A 17,106-nucleotide genomic window follows, 5' to 3' on the forward strand; every position below is an offset into this window, starting at 1 on the left:
TAAATTAAATAATCATCAGATAAAAAGTGAGTATATCATTCACATGAGAAATACTAGTTATAAATTGAAAGATCATGAGATAGTGAACACATTGTTAACATAAGCGGCTGGAGTGTACAATATATACACATTATTTTCTTATTCAACTAAAATATGGAAAATTTTACATGAGTTCGTGATATTGTTGAAATGTCTTATTTCATTCTTTGAAAAATATAAATGCTATTAATTTTGTTAAAAAAATATATATAATTATTAAATAAAATATTAATAATTTATTTATTAAACTTTGAAAAAATATTATCTAATAATTTCACTTTATGCCTCATAACGTGTTGGGTCGGGCCCAGAAAACACCGTTGAACACCATCAATATGGTGCACTGAATCTGTGGCCTTCTTGAGTAAAAACATAACTATTATTGCGACAAAACTCATGTTGAATAAGGTGAAATCGTTACCATATTTTTCAAGTTATCTGACTGCGGCTCACTCATGTTGACGTTTTGAATCTGTTTTAATGAAAACTGAAAACTAAGTCAGAGATAAGAATGAATTTAATTGCATTGCTTTTTATTTGATGTAAGTATGTGTAACTAGTCATTTTATTTTATTTTTATATTTATTTTTGGGAATAGAAATAATTGCTGACGATATTATTTTAATTTTTGATAATAATAACAATAATAATAATAATAATAATAATAATAATAATAATAAAAAATCATTAAAAAATGTTTCATGGCTTGGTTGGAAATGTCGCGTTCCCCATTTTTAGCTTAACATTCCCCACTGCCTTGTCTTCTATTAAAAAAACGTTGTGCTATATAATTATTTTAGAATTGTGAGATTGAATATATACTATGTTGAATTGCTTTTATCAAAATTTGGAAAATAAATATAATGTGACATGTTATATTCATGGTTATGTTGAACATATTCAAAGTATGAAAAATAAATATTATGTGATATGTTGTTATAATGGTTGTGTTGAACATATTCAAAGTGTAAGGAATAAATATAATGTGATACGTTGTTATAATGGTTGTATTGAACATATTCAAGGTGTGAATGATAAATATTATATGTGAAATGTCATTAATAAGTTAGCATCACATTATATTAATGATTTATTAAAGTGTCCACATTCATGCATTCATTAGTCGTGTGGTGGTGTCCATAATTGGTTGGAGCCCACATATCCTTGCGGGAATTTAGAGTTAGTGGTGTTGCTTGGAAGGACACACGAAGCTCGAGCTAGTGGTGTTGCTTGGAAGGACCCACGAAAGCATTGGGAGGCGATATTCCGGAATCATTACATTGACATATAGATTAAGTCATCATTTGAGTATGCATTGATTTAAGTGTGATTAATGTTTTATAAAGATAAATGATACATTGTATCTCCTGATAATGGGTTGAAATAATGTTATTAACTATGTATATATTATACTGATAAATGTGTGGATGAGACAATGTTAATAATGAACGCGGTTAATAATGAATGATGTGGATATTATGCTCATGAATGTACCTGTTGTTAGTTTGGGGTGAATTAATATGTGATAGTTTTTATTACTGTACCTCTTAATTCTTAATTGTTTGAGTGAATTAATGATGTAGATATTGTGGTATTCTATTGTAAGGTTGTCTGTATGGAGTAACAATTATTATTATTATTTATATAGATATCATAATAATATATTTGTATTTTCAGTGCACATCCTGGTTGTTGTTTTGGATGAACTAATGTTATTAATTACGTAAACATTGTTCTATTATCTTTAATTGTTACCGTATATGTCGCAATTTGAATGGAATAATGTCATTAATTATGTGGGTATTGTACTGTTTTATTTATTGTTATTTATTTATTATTTATTAGTAAGAATTTTGGAGATGACCCTTACTTTTGGACAGATGACATTCCTAATCTACTTGTACAATCGGGAAAGTTTTCAAAAGAATAGATGGAACATCTCATTTAATTCTAGGAGTAGTAGTGGTCAGCTTTAGGAAATTTATCTATGTTGAACTCTAGTTTGTGCCAATTCTCATTTTATTACTACATTTCCGAACCTTACAATTTGAGCATTAAGTATCTAATTGAGATACTGATGGATTTTAATTTAACAATGGATTATTTGTTTGTTTGGAATTACATGGGAAATTATATATTTTGTTTGAAATAAAAATAAAAAATAGGACGTTACAGTATGCTATTTATACATAGTCTATATTATGTTGTTTATGACTAATTTCTTCATAACTAACTAAGTGGTTAGTTAGTTAGTTGGTTACATTCAATCAACTAACTTGAATTACAAAAACAGAGAACGAATATCAATCTTCGTTTTCCAGTCACAAACCAAGATCAATCTTGGGTTCCAACACTTTCCCTTAATTCAAGTTTCTAAGTGATTTTATACTTAGCAATCTTCTCAGTTCTTCAAATCTATTTGTCCTCAAGGCCTTGGTCATTATATCAGCAAGTTGAAGTTCAGTTTGACAATAAATGAGCTTCAATTTGCTTCTTCCAACTTGATCTCTTAAGAAGTGAAACCTTGTTTCAATGTGTTTGCTTCTTCCATGAGACACAGGGTTCTTTGTCAGATTTATTGTTGAAATGTTGTCAATCAACAATGGAATTGGCCTGCAAATTTCAATCTTCGACTCAATTATTAATGATTTCAACCACAATGCTTGGCAGGCTGCATAGCTGCCAGCAATATACTCCGCTTCACATGATGATAGCGCTATCACAGGTTGCTTTCTTGAGCTCCATGCTATTGGTGATTTCATGAATTTGACATCCCTACTGATCACCACCCTGCCTCTGATGGGATCATACAGTTTGTAGGCACATGTTGGATGATATCCTATCAAGATCATCGCTTCACTTTTGTCTTGCAACTTCCTTCTCTTCTAGTCTGGTACATGTTTGAAACATAAAGCACCGAATATTCTTAAATGCTCCACTGTTGGTTTTCTTCCACTCCAGATCTCTTCTGGTACTTTCTCATTTTTCTTTGTTGGACAATTATTCAGAATATAGACAGCAGTTGATGCAGCTTCTCCCCAGAACTTAAGTGGCAGTCCCTTTTCTTTTATCATGCTTCTAGTCATGTCTAGAATGGTTCTATTTCTCCTTTCAGCTAGACCATTGTGTTGAGGTGTGTAGGAAGTTGTTACCTCATGTTCAATTCCACTATTGATACAAAAATCATTGAATTTATGTGAAGTATATTCTCCTCCTCCATCTGTTCTTAACACCTTAATGGATTCCCCACTTTGTTTCTCCATTTTAATTTTGAAACTTTTGAATGTTTCAAATGCTTCACTTTTCGTTTTAATCAAATAGATCCACAACATTATACTAAATTCATCAACAAAAGTTATGAAGTACTTATTACCTCCTAATGATGGCACTTTAAATGGTCCACATATGTCACTATGAATCACTCTAAGAACGTTCTCCGCTCTTGCTCGCACTTGTGATTGGAAGGAATTTCTTGGTTGTTTGCCTACCATACATATTTCACACACCTTCTCAGGGACATCAACCATAGGAATTCCATTCACCATCTTCTTAACTCCTAGCTGCTGCAAGCTTCTGAAGTTAAGATGGCCAAATCGTGAATGCCACAACCAGCTTTCATCAATTGAACTTGTTGTGTTCAAACATTGGATATCAACAGCTTGTATGTTGATGATAAAGGTTCTGTTATTTGAAAGATGAGCCTTGAGTATCATCTTCTTCTGCCCATCATACATTTCTAAGGCATCATTCTTCATGATCACTTGAAAACCCTTTTGAATTAGCTGCCCAATGCTCAGCAAATTGCTCTTCATTCCTGGCACATACAGTACATTCTCTATCACTACTGTCTTTCCATTTCTTCTTTTAATCACCATGTTGCCAGCTCCCTCAGCTTCTAAGGTTCTATCAACAGCAAACCTTATTTTACTCTTTCTTGATTTATCAATATCTACCAACCATTCTTTATGACTTGTCATGTGATTGGAACAACCCGTATCAAAGAACCATACCTGGGATGAAGAATGTTTTTCGTTTGTGGTGGCCATTAACAAGACTGTTTCTGAAAACGAAGATCGTTCCAAGACTGTTTCTGAAAACTAACTTCTTCTTAACTAACTAAGTGGTTAGTTAGTTAGTTGGTTACATTCTATCAACTAACTTGAATTACAAAAACAGAGAACGAAGATCAATCTTCGTTTTCCAGTCACAAACCAAGATCAATCTAGGTTTCCAACAACTCATTGCACATAAGTGTATTGAAAATTGCAAATGGAAAACGAAAGAAGCGTGTGACATGGCGTATTATGAAGAGTTTGATATTTATGGTAAATTATTGGGCTTATTATGTCTTGCAACGAAACCCAGTGTAATATCTATGGGAGGATGTGCATTGTTATTGCAAAATTGGGCATGGTATCGTTTGTCTTGTGTCGCTCCAGAATCACCCAATCCATGGATAATTCCACTTGCACAAAGGTAACTATTGCAAATAAATTTTATATTCTTTTTTTCTTTTTTTAAAACCAACTACTTACCATGTTCCTAATTTTATTATAATTTTTATTTTTAATATATTTGACATATTTAATTCTAGTGGCCTAAATTTCGGTAAAGTTCCTCATAACGACATAGAAGGATACCGAATAACAATTGATCGCATGATGGTTGAGGAAGTAATATATTTATTCACATTTATTTGAACTTTTTAAATATTTTGTTTTGTTTACTTGTTATAATTATTTAAGCTTGTTTTTTAAAATATGAGTTCTATTGGAGACCTTATCTCAGGTTCCAACATGAAGTTTCAGAGGAATAAATGGTCACTTGAACTGCATGTACCTATCTGCATTGTTATCATATTGTTGAAAAACATCATATAGATATGGTCACACTTCAGTTCGGCTTCCATTAACAAATATCACAACCACCAGAGGACATGAGAGTGTACCATGAGGTCGACATGAAGCATGGGGTTGATGATAACTGGAACTGGGTTTGAAGGGAAGAAATTTAACATTGGAATGAGTGTCACAATTACGTGTTGCAAGGTAAGATTGTAGAAGGTCTTTTATGTCACAACAAAGAATATATGATTTGGTTTAGACAACACACCAAATTATTTATATCTGTTAAACAATATCTTTGTGATCCCCGTTTGCAACCATCGTCATATCCTTCTGTTTCGTCGACCTCCCAATCAAGCGCACAACAACAAAACATAGCACAATCGTCTCTATCATCATCTCACCTACATGTCCCTACTACATAAGTTCCTTGTTATGATCCACCAACGACTCATTACTACGTTTCGGTTCCAAAAATACCAATCCCCGGTTATCCGATAGAAAGTTGGCTTTTCTATAATTTGTTTGGAACTCAGTGCACAACTCCTGAGTTGGCTTATGTTGTATTTGACTCCATGTATAATCCTCCGTCTCAAAATTATATGGAAGCAGCTGGTAGTGTTTTTAATCCACCTACAACTTACATTGAGGATAATTATCAGGATGAACCGGAAGAACCTCAACTCGTTCAAAGAGCTAGATGAGTTCGACGAAACCCAAGATGTGGAACTGGATGTCATTTAGGTGAACATCAATAATATATATTTTTTTCGTTAATTTAATATATTATGTTTCATGTTATTAATATAATTTTTTTTAATGTATTTTCTTTTAAATTTATAATATAATTTACTATTTTTAATTTTAATTATTTTTAACAATAACAACAACAATAATAATAATAATATATTTATTATTATTATTATTATTTATTATAATCATTTAATAATAATAATATATTTATTATTATTATTATTTATTAATGTATTATTTATTATTGTTTTTATTAATTTATTATTATTATTAATGTATTATTATTAGTTATTAATATATTATTGAATATAATTATTTATTAACTTAATTATTTATTAATATATTAAATTCATATAATAACCATTAAAACGAGAGAAAAAAAATTAAAAACCCTAGTGCGAGTCGCACCCCCGGCTAGCGACCTCTAACTAGGTGAAATTTTTTTTCTCTTCAGCTGGTCGCGCCTTGGGCCAACGACTTCCTATTGGACCCAAAAAATAGCACAATTTGATATATAAAATTGGGAGTGAGGTATTTTGGTATAAAAAAAAGAAAGTCAATGCTCTGCCTCTAATATTCGCATTAAACACTTGTTCGTGTGCCTTTGATTTATAATGTATGCTATAATAAAAGTCAACACTCTAAAGAAAGTCAACATTACGATGAAAGTAAAACACTATGAAGAAAGTCAACAGTCTAAAGAAAGTCAATGTTCTGATGATAGCCTTTGATAATCACATTAAGCATGCTATGATGAAAGTCAACATTTTTAATTGACTTTCATTAGTGCATTGATTTTCCTCATATCATATATTATAAATCAAAGGCCGACAAACATGTGTTTTATGTTATTATCAAAGGTTTTCATTAAAGCATTGACTTTCTTCATAGTTTGACTTTCATTAGAAGTAGACGAAGATGTTTGATGCGATCATCAGAGACAAACAATCACTTGCTTATTAAAATTATCATAGGCATACGAACAAATATAGATTGTAGTGATCTGAGACATATGAATCAAAGACATTAACTTGTATATGGGTCACACAAAAATGTCTCAATAATAAATAATTGAAAAAAAATAAGGTTGAATTTTTTTTTTTTTTGAATGTGTTTTGAAAATAAAATTGATTTTTTTAAGGTTTAAATATGTCTTTGGTCCTTGCAATTACAATCGTTTTTTATTTTGGTCCTCGTAAGTTTTTTTATTTGATTCTAATCCTTGCAAATATAGTTTCATTTTAAAATAGTTGTTCCATTCAACTTTCGTTACAAAAATTATAACACCGTTAAACCTGAATATATTTAAAAAAAATAACTTTTTTTAATCTAAAATTAAACCTCCAATATAATTAAATTATAACTTTTTTTAACCTAAAAATATACCCATAATATAATTAAATTATAACTTTTTTAAACCTAAAATTAACCCCAAATTGTTCATTCTTCTTTCCTAAAAAAATATAAAATTAACAACTTCAAAATGGTTTCTTTTGAAAATTGTTAGTTCAAGTTTAGAGCATCAACACTAACAGATTAATTGCAAGATATCAATATGTATTATATTATCAAAGATAGAAAAGATATTAAGATAATATCAATGAGTTTCTTTTGAAATTGTTGGTTCAACATATTTTTAGTTTTTACCTTATATAATAATTGTTTCCAGGTGAAACCTACTTTGGGAATTTATGGGTTGACAAAATTTTTCAATTCGTTGACCAAATTCTTGGCGGAACTGGTACTACAAAAAATCGAATTGGGAATGTTAGTCAGAATTCAAAAATGATCAAATTTGATAATTGATGAATCGAAATTCAATTTGTTCATAACGAAACTAATTAATTTATCTTTTGAATAGATTCCCAATAGCTTGTTTCAATTTCACTTTTTTCATCCATTAATGCAAGGAAAGTTGAAGCGAATCAATCGAAAGAAGAAACAAACATTTGTAATTTTATATTAATATTGTATTTTGAACTCTAACCCTAATTTACGTATGAGTGTAGTTTTTTAAAGAAGAAGAATGAAACATTTGGAAGAAAAAGAATGAAGTATTTGAGGTTAATTTTAGATTTTTATTTAGGAAAAAAGAATGAAACAGTTGGGTTAATTTTAAGTTAAAAAATGTTGTAATTTAATTATATTGATAATTTATTTTTAGGTTAAAAAATATTATGTTTTAATTATATTTAAGTTTAATAATATTACCGTTTTTGTAACGGAAATGTGATAGAATGATTATTTTTAAATGAAACTACATTTACTGAGATGTAAACCAAATAAAAAAACTTACAAAAACAAAAAAAAAATTATAATTACAATAATCAGAGACATATTTAAACCTTTTTTTAAAAAAATAAACACAATTCACTTACAGTTAACAATACATGTTAAATATTGCGTTATAATATATTCAGATAATACTTTTTTTCTTTTTAAAATTCAACATAACCAACTTGGTGGGTACAAACAAAGCACGTTGACATCACTTCATCAACCTTTGGGAGTAGGATATAAAATTAGGGAGCTGAATTGAAATTAGATTTAGAGGGTAATTGCAAAATTAACAAATTAGGATGCGAAAAGTATAATTAAACCAACAATAAAAAATAATGATTGTTTTGGTAATTTTCAGCCCAAATAATAGAAAGTATAATCTCTCTCGAACAATATCGAAGACCGCTGTAACTGTAACTGTATGACTGCAGCAAATCTGTAGTTTTGGATCAATGAATTCTTCTTCATCATCTAATCATCAATGGATCTACGACGTCTTCCTCAGCTTCAGAGGGGAAGACACACGTAACACCTTCGTTTCTCATCTCTACGCTGCACTGTCAAACGCGGGAATCAACACTTTTCTTGACGACAATAGTCTTAAAAAGGGAATGGAACTCGAACCAGAACTAAAGAGAGCAATAGAAGGGTCTCGTATTTCCATAGTTGTTTTCTCCAAAACCTATATCTCATCTAGTTGGTGTCTTAAAGAGCTTGAACAAATCATGAAATGCCGTAGAAATTATTGCCAACTGGTTTTGCCCATATTTTACGACATTGACCCATCGGAATTGCGTCATCAGGTGGGTGGTTTTGGAAAAGCTTTGCAATCAACTGCTAAAAGAAGATGCTTAAATCGCCAAAGGATGGAAGATGCGCTCTCAAATTGGAAGAGAGCACTTACCGAAGCTGCAAATATATCTGGCTGGACTACCAACAGTTTCAGGTAAATCATTTTTTGCTATTACTATTATTCTGTATGAATAGAGTAGAAAAGGAAAATAGAAATTATATTGATAATCAGAATCTTTCTTTACATAAATTACATCACATTTATGGAGTATGTTAGAAACTAATAATAACAAATTATTAACTAACTGAGGGGCCATTTATGTTATGATAACATTTCTTGTTTTTTATTTTCTAAAATTTGTGTTAATTTTATTAGTTAATTATGAGGCAAAAAACTTTTGAAATGAACAATTACTTATGTTTCTAGAAACAATGAAAATGTCAAAAATTATTTTCATTATTTTTGAAAATCCATTTTCATTAACAAACGTGTCTACTTATTTTTATGACAATGATTTACTTCAAGAATATCTGATCAAGGTAAAATGAATACACATTTTTTGAAATGAAAATAGAAAATGTTTTCAAAAAGTAAATGACTAGAAAATGTTTTCAAAAAGTAAACAACCCCAAGGATCCGTTTACTTTTGTTAAAACATTTTCTATTTTCATTTTCTATAATTTGTTAAACTTACTTGCTAATAAGGTGATAAATATACTTTTGAAGTGAACGATTGTCTAATCGTAGAAACAATGAAAATGTTAAAAAAAGTTATTTTTATTATTTCCAAAAATGCATCATCTCTAAATAGCATTTCATCTTATCTTCATTACAATGTTTCATTTCAAGAGTCCTTTATTTTCTTATTAGCAAGTTAAAATTAACACATTTTAAAAAATAAATAGATAAAACGTCTTCACAAAGTAAACAAATGCTAATGTAACTTCTTAGTAACATTTACATCTATAACAATATCAACGCTTTCTAGTTTCTTGGTTCTTTTTCCTTTTATTGTGGAATGAAGCATATTTTTTCAGCTTATAATCTTTCAAATAATTAATACTCATTCTCTGTGTTTTATCGAAGGAATGAAGGTGAACTATGTCTAAAATTGTTGAGTACATTTTGAGAAAGCTAAACAGTGTATTATTGTCTATTACCGAATTTCCAGTTGGTTTAGAGAGCCGTGTGCAACAGATGGTTGAGTTTATTGAAAATCAATCAAGCAAAGTTTGCTTGATAGGGATATGGGGAATGGGTGGGTTGGGTAAAACAACAACAGCCAGAGCTATCTACAACCAAATTCATTGCAAATTTGTGGATCACAGTTTCATTGAAAATATTAGAGAAACTTGTAAAAAGTATGATGGAGAGATTACTCATTTACAAGAACAGCTTCTTTCAAATGTCTTGAAAACAAATGAGAAGATACATAACACTGCATTCGGGATAACCACAATTGAGAAAAGATTTTCAGGGAAAAGGGCACTCATTGTACTTGATGACGTGACGACAATTGAGCAAGTAGAAGCCCTGTGTGGAAATCGTAAATGTTTTGGTTCGGGAAGTGTATTGATTGTTACAACCAGAGATGTACGTATACTTAAGTTACTTAAAGTTGACTGTATCTATAGCATAAAGCAAATGGACGAAAACAAGTCCCTTGAGCTTTTCAGTTGGCATGCTTTTAGAAAACCATGTCCAAAAGAAGACTTCAGTGAACTCTCAAGAAGCATAGTTTCTTACTGCGGAGGATTACCGCTGGCTCTTGAAGTCATTGGATCTTACTTACGTGACAGGTCAAAACAAGAATGGAAAAGTGCACTATCAAAATTAGAGAGAATTCCTAATGATAGAGTACAAGAGAAACTGCAAATAAGCTATGATGGTTTGCAGGATGATCCTGAAAAGGATATATTTCTTGACATATGTTGTTTCTTTATTGGGAAGGACAGAGCCCATGTTTCAGAGATTCTAGAAGATTGCGGACTTTATGCTGATATTGGAATAACTGTCCTCGTAGAGCGAAGCCTCCTAAAAGTTGAAAAGAATAACAAACTTGGAATGCATGGTTTGCTAAGAGACATGGGAAGAGAGATTGTTCGTAAAAGATCAGCAAAAGAGCTTGGGAAGCGTAGTAGATTGTGGTTTCACGAGGATGTACAAGATGTTTTGACAAAAAGAACTGTAAGAACTTTCTCTGTATAGAATTTGAAACTTTTTATCATCCTCCATCACCTTACCGATATTTTTTTTATTTGTAATTGTATCACTCTATTAATATTGGCTACAAATTATTGTATGCATGATCTGGGTGTGTTTGCACTATCATGTTAAATTGTTCATTACAAGTACGTTTGGTATGCTCCTCGGCAGCTTTTTGTATCACTTTCTAACAAACAAACAAAAGAGGTTTCCCCTCCTTATCTCTATTTTTTCTTCACACGCAGGGAACAGAAACTGTGGAAGGATTGGTTTTGAAGTCGCAAAGCACCAGCAAAGTTTGCTTCAGTGCTGATTCTTTCAAGCATATGAAGAATTTGAGACTTTTACAACTTGATCATGTTGGTCTTATTGGAGATTATGGGCACCTTTCTCAAGAACTAAGATGGCTCCATTGGCAGGGATTTACACACGATTATATACCTGATGATTTTTATACAGCAATATTAAACAAGTTTGGAATGAAACCAAGGTGTGAATATTTTCTTTCGAAACTAAAATGGGATGACTATAGTAACTGTTGCAATCATTAATTTCATTTTTATCTTTATGCAGTTGATGGACAAGCTAAGAGTTCTCAATCTCAGTCATTCCAAGTACTTGAAAAACACTCCCGACTTTTCAAAATTACCAAATTTAGAAAAACTCATTATGAAAGATTGTCCAAGCTTGTCTGAGATGCACCAGTCCATTGGGAATCTCGAGAATCTTCTTCTGATAAATTTGAAAGACTGTACAAGTCTTGGCAATCTTCCAAGAAATATCTATCAGTTGAAATCTTTGAAAACTCTCATCCTTTTTGGTTGTTCGAAGATTGACAAGTTGGAAGAAGACATAGTGCAAATGGAATCCCTGACAACGCTGATTGCAAAAGGTACATCTGTAAAAGAAGTTCCCTATTCAATAGTAAGATCAAAAAGCGTTGGATACTTATCCTTATGTGGATATGAAGGATCTTCGTGCGATGTTTTTCCTTCTCTCATATGGTCTTGGATGTCACCAACCATGAACTCCCTACCCCGTATTTTCCCACATTGGGGCATGTCACTGTCCTTAGTTTCCTTGAATGCAGAGAAAGATAATTTGAGTTGTCTATCACCAGTGCTTAGCAATCTTTCAAATCTAAGAAGTATGTGGATTCAATGCCGCTCAAAGATTCAACTAACTCGAGAATTAGAAAGATTTCTTGATGATCTTAATGAAGCAAATTTTGATGAATTGGAGACATCACATGCATTACAAATTTCGGATCTTTCATTGAGATTGGTTTTGATCGGAATGGGAAGTTACCAAATGGGCATCAATGCTCTTGGCAACATAATGACACAGGTTCCTTCTCTAGTATCTCGCCTTTACTGATTGTTATTATTAATAGCAGATATATAAATTTGTGTCTTAAAATCCAAAGTCCCTACAGATATAAATTTTTTTAACTATCTATCAGATAAACTAATATAGATGATAGGTTCAAAGTGTAAAATCAAGGTGAAATGTAGTTTTTTTAGATAATTATATCAGAGTTTTTTCTAACATTCATTCCTTTTCTCATCATGCATATCTCTTATACATGTCTAATTGTTTTATAATAGTTTAATATATGACTACAATCTCACAAGTACTTGGTAGATAATTCTTTATTATTTACAACTATGGAATGTTGAAACTGTCAATATTTCGTTTCATGTCTTACTACTAATATATTTAGTATGTGGACCAAATCAAAAATGGCTATTATGCAGTACACTGTTATTTTCTTAGACATATTCACCTTTTGAAATTTGGATTGACACTAACAAAAGTCCATTTGAATAGCATAATTACATAATTAACTAAGCATATGCTCATGATACAGGGATTGACAACAAATTGTTCTGGTAATTTTCGCCTTATGGATAACCATTATCCTTCTTGGCTAGCCTATCCAGGTGAAGGACCGTCAGTACGTTTTCAAGTTCCCGAGGATATTGATTGTCGCATGAAGGAAATGGTTTTTTGTGTTACTTATTCATCGATATCTAAAAACGTGGCAGCTGAATTCCATATCAGGGTCTTGATTGTTAATTATACAAAGTGCACCATCCTAAGATACAAGCCGTCGCAATCCCAGACACAACTGGGATCACAGAGCAAGCAAGACACAATAATGTCCTTTAATGATGAAGATTGGAAGTTTGTGACATCAAATCTAGAACCTGGTGACAATGTGCAAATTTTTGTGACTTTTGGGCATGGATTGACTGTTAAGGAGACTGCTCTCTATCTAATAAATGGCCAGTCAATCACAATGCAAGTTGAGCCATCAATTCATTTGAATGTGAACGTGGAGCCATCGCTTTATGTGAACGCGGACGGGAACGGGAATCTGTTTGATGTGAACTTGAAGTCATCGTCATCTAACGCGAAAACGGATCCATCGCAGAAGCGAAATGAAAATATCTTCTCAAGATTTGCAAAGAGAATGGGAAAATATGTATGCTTGAACCAGAATAGAGGTTTCAACACTTCTGATTGAGTATGCCATTGTCATAATATGTGATTTTTCCTTGTTCTGTGTTTCACAATATTTATATGGGAGAGATGATGAAATGCTCCATGTTTCATTTACTGATGTGGAGAATTCATGTAGCAAATAAGGTTCTGAAAATCATTTCACAATATTTATCGTGTGTGTTGTTAAAAATGTACATTTGTAATGTATAATGGAAAAAGTTCAATATTGGAATTGTTGCTCATTTGAACACATGGATTCGCAACCAACGAATACTGTGATATTATTCTGCCGAGTGAGAATTATCCTTATTGGTTAACTTATACAGGTGAAGGACATTTAGTGAGAATTATAGTAGTCAAATTAAAGGGATGACTGTGTGTGTTGTTCATTCACTTGTTTTTGAATAGTGTTAATTCATCAAACCTTGAAAACATTGCACTTGATTGTTAATTACACAAAGTGCACCATCCATGTACGCAAGCGAGACACAATAAAAGGGTCCCTCTGGTTACAAGGGAGTGGAGTGGATAAATCATTTTAAATTTTAACTGTTTAAATCATTTGTTTGAAGTGGAAACTTCTGCTGTGGGGGGAGAAAATATTTAATTCATATTTACACTTAATTTTCTTTTATTTAATGTAATCTTCGATTTTATAGGGTCAAAATTGTTATTTTTAAAATAGAGATTCTAAAATTCTTAATCTCAGTCATTCTAGGTACTTGAGAAGCACCCCTGACTTTTCAAAATTACCAAATCTTGAAAAGCTGATTATGAAGGATTGTTCAAGTTTGTCTGCGGTACACCCGTCCATTGGAGATCTCCAGAATCTTCTTCTGATAAATTTGAAGGATTGTACAAGTCTTAACAATCTCCCAAAGAAGATATATCAATTGAAATCATTGAAAACTCTCATCCTTTCTGGTTCTGGTTGTTCAAAGATTGACAAGTTGGAAGAAGACATTGTGCAAATGAAATCCTTGACAACACTTATTGCAAAAGATACAGGTATAAAAGAGGTTCCTTATTCAATAGTTAGATCCAAAAGCATCGGATATTTATCCCTATATTGCTTTTCACAATAGCATCGTCGATAACGGTAATGGCCGGGGTGTTACATTAACAACCAATGATTAAAGAAACTTTTTCTTTCCAGGTGGCAATTATCCTTCTTGGTTAGCCTATACAGGTGAAGGCTCTTCAGCACGGTTTCAAGTTCCTAAGGATATTGATCGTCGCATGAAGGGAATAATCTTATGTGCTATTTATTCATTTAACGATGAAGATTGGAAGAATGTAATATCACATCTAAAAACTGGTGATGATGTGGAGATTTTTGTAGCTTTTGGGCATGGATTCATTGTTAAGGAGACAGCTGTTTATCTAATTTATGGCGAGTCAATTGCTATGGAATTTGAGCAATCCACTATTATGGAAGTGGAACCATCTACTAACATGGAAATAGAGCCATTAGAGGAAGTGATGGTGCAACTTGGAAATGTAATGATAGGTAAAGAATAATATTATAGTATCTTCTGGTGATTACAATGTACATATATATATATATAGCAAATACTAGCAGATACATGATCCTATGATTAAGGCTAGAATTAAGACGTTACAAGAAAATAAAGAGACAAATAATGCTGACAGTAATTACATTAATTATATTAATTGACAGTGTAAAGGTAAATTATTAGATCCACATATTAAGGGATCTTGTCTCTAATTGTGCACTCATCATCTATCATGAAAATGGAGCCATCACCTAAGCCCAATAAAAGTATCTTTACAAGACTTGCCAAAAGAATGAGTGCATGTTTGTGTTCGAACCAGCATTGAGATTAAGATTTTAACAATTTTTGATTGGACATACTTTTGTCATAAATGAGATTCCCTTGTTTCATGTTTAGCAATATTTTTATGATTGGGGAATTATGTGCTCACTTTTTGTTTCAATTAACGAGGATATAAAACGCATGATGAAATATATCTACTTGAGCAAGTTACTTTTGGGTCCTTTTTTATTTTTTTACACGATACTGCGTTAACAACTAAAAGAATAAATCTAAGACAAAAGATAATCATAGAGTTTAATTTCCATGCACTAATAGTGTAAAAACTTTCACAAAATTAGTAAATTATTACCAATCATGTAAGTGATTTTATAAGTAATTATATCAAAAGTCAAATATTATTAATAATCTAACAGTAACGATTTTAATCATATATATTCCCTTGTCATCCAACACCTTTACTCAAATTCAAATTGTGTATCAACACACACATTCTCAATTATATTTATCTATTTGATTTTTTTAATTACTATTTGCTATTGACTAAAATTTCTTTATGTATCATGAACCATTAAATGTAGGCGTCTTTATTAAAAATTAAATGTATTGAGATTAAAAAGTAAGAGTCGTAGATATTTCAAACATTATTTCAATATTTGTTATCCCAAAAAATGGGTTATTTGATTACAAGTTTGAGAATATATTTAATTAAAGTTAAATACAGCAGGATCAATTGATTCTGATGGAGGGAGGCTTAATAAAGAATAAATACAATCATCCCATACTTTCTTACTTCTTTTCCAAATTGAAATTCTATTGTTCTTGAAATTTGCTGATCCCAAAATATATCTTGTCATATCTTCGTGACAACGTTGTCCCAACTCATTAACGAGACTATAACAACATTCATTGCTAGTTGTTTGATTACCAACAAATACACTAAAGAAAATCTCACTGCCACATGGTGGATATAACTTTGCTGCACAATCGGACAAATATTGTTCATACGATGACAATGGTCTTGGTGCATCACCATTTGATTCTTGAGCATTACTTGAAATTCCACTTTCAGCTAATAAAATTAAACAAGTCATTGCTATTGGTAATAAACGAAAGGTGCTGAATGAAATCATGGTTCAATTTTTTTTTTTTTTTTTTTTTGAATTAAGTACCAAAAGTACATTTTGTTAAAGTTAGTAATATGTTTCATATAACTTTATTATATCAAGAATTAGTTCTTGATCTTTTGTTAAAACATTAATTGATTTTAAACTAGATTACGAGTCACTAGAAGACTCAGAGGTTTTTAATTCATCAAACTGTAATGGTTTATTATTTTCTGACGAACCTATTTCAGAATCTGTTTGTGTTTCTTCTTACGAGGTTTCTAAAAGTATTGTCTCAAATTTTTGAGTATAATTTAACGTTCAATTAGTACCCCAAATAAAATTGTAGCTGTACCTTTATAAGAAACGCACAAAAAATGTAATATGTGGAAAGATAAAACTTAAAAGGAAATTAATTATATTACTCACAATGTGCATTAAATGTAAAAGGCATGCAAATGTGTGATCCATTATTGTTCAAAAAGATCATAATTAGTCCTTAAATAATTAAAAAAATCATAAATTACTCCTTAAATTTTTTACACAACCAAAGTTGAGGCTGTGTGGATTTTTTTTTTCACTCATGCCCTTATTCAAGTACTAGTTAGGGGTGGACAATATATTTGGACCCGACTGACCCATTAAGATATTTAAGTTTGCGGGCGGGTTTCTATGGGTTGGTGGGTTAGACGGGTAAAAAATAAGGATTTAAATGGGTTTACGCGGTCGAGAGTGATTAATTTGGACTCGTCGATACCAAAACCCGACTGAATCCATTACTA

At 31.3% G+C, this 17,106-nt stretch overlaps 2 protein-coding genes across 2 annotated transcripts; both read left to right on the forward strand.

Moving 5' to 3' along the window:
- The first annotated feature begins 8,160 nt into the window (after window positions 1-8,160).
- Window positions 8,161-13,672, forward strand: LOC101510756 (disease resistance protein RUN1-like). Its single transcript, XM_073363820.1, is given in 7 exon segments — window positions 8,161-8,862; window positions 9,796-9,806; window positions 9,809-10,896; window positions 11,160-11,367; window positions 11,370-11,404; window positions 11,488-12,261; window positions 12,785-13,672. Coding segments are annotated over 7 exon segments (3,270 nt in total). The 5' UTR covers window positions 8,161-8,368; the 3' UTR covers window positions 13,445-13,672.
- A 151-nt stretch (window positions 13,673-13,823) lies between these two features.
- On the forward strand, window positions 13,824-15,269 carry LOC105852572 (uncharacterized). Its single transcript, XM_012718565.3, has 2 exons — window positions 13,824-14,430; window positions 14,579-15,269. The coding sequence occupies exons 1-2, from the start codon at window positions 14,196-14,198 to the stop codon at window positions 14,941-14,943; spliced, it is 600 nt and encodes a 199-aa protein (XP_012574019.1). The 5' UTR covers window positions 13,824-14,195; the 3' UTR covers window positions 14,944-15,269.
- Window positions 15,270-17,106: the final 1,837 nt, after the last annotated feature.

Source organism: Cicer arietinum, chromosome 7 (assembly GCF_000331145.2).
Source record: "Cicer arietinum cultivar CDC Frontier isolate Library 1 chromosome 7, Cicar.CDCFrontier_v2.0, whole genome shotgun sequence".
In the NCBI taxonomy this organism is placed as follows: domain Eukaryota; kingdom Viridiplantae; phylum Streptophyta; class Magnoliopsida; order Fabales; family Fabaceae; genus Cicer; species Cicer arietinum.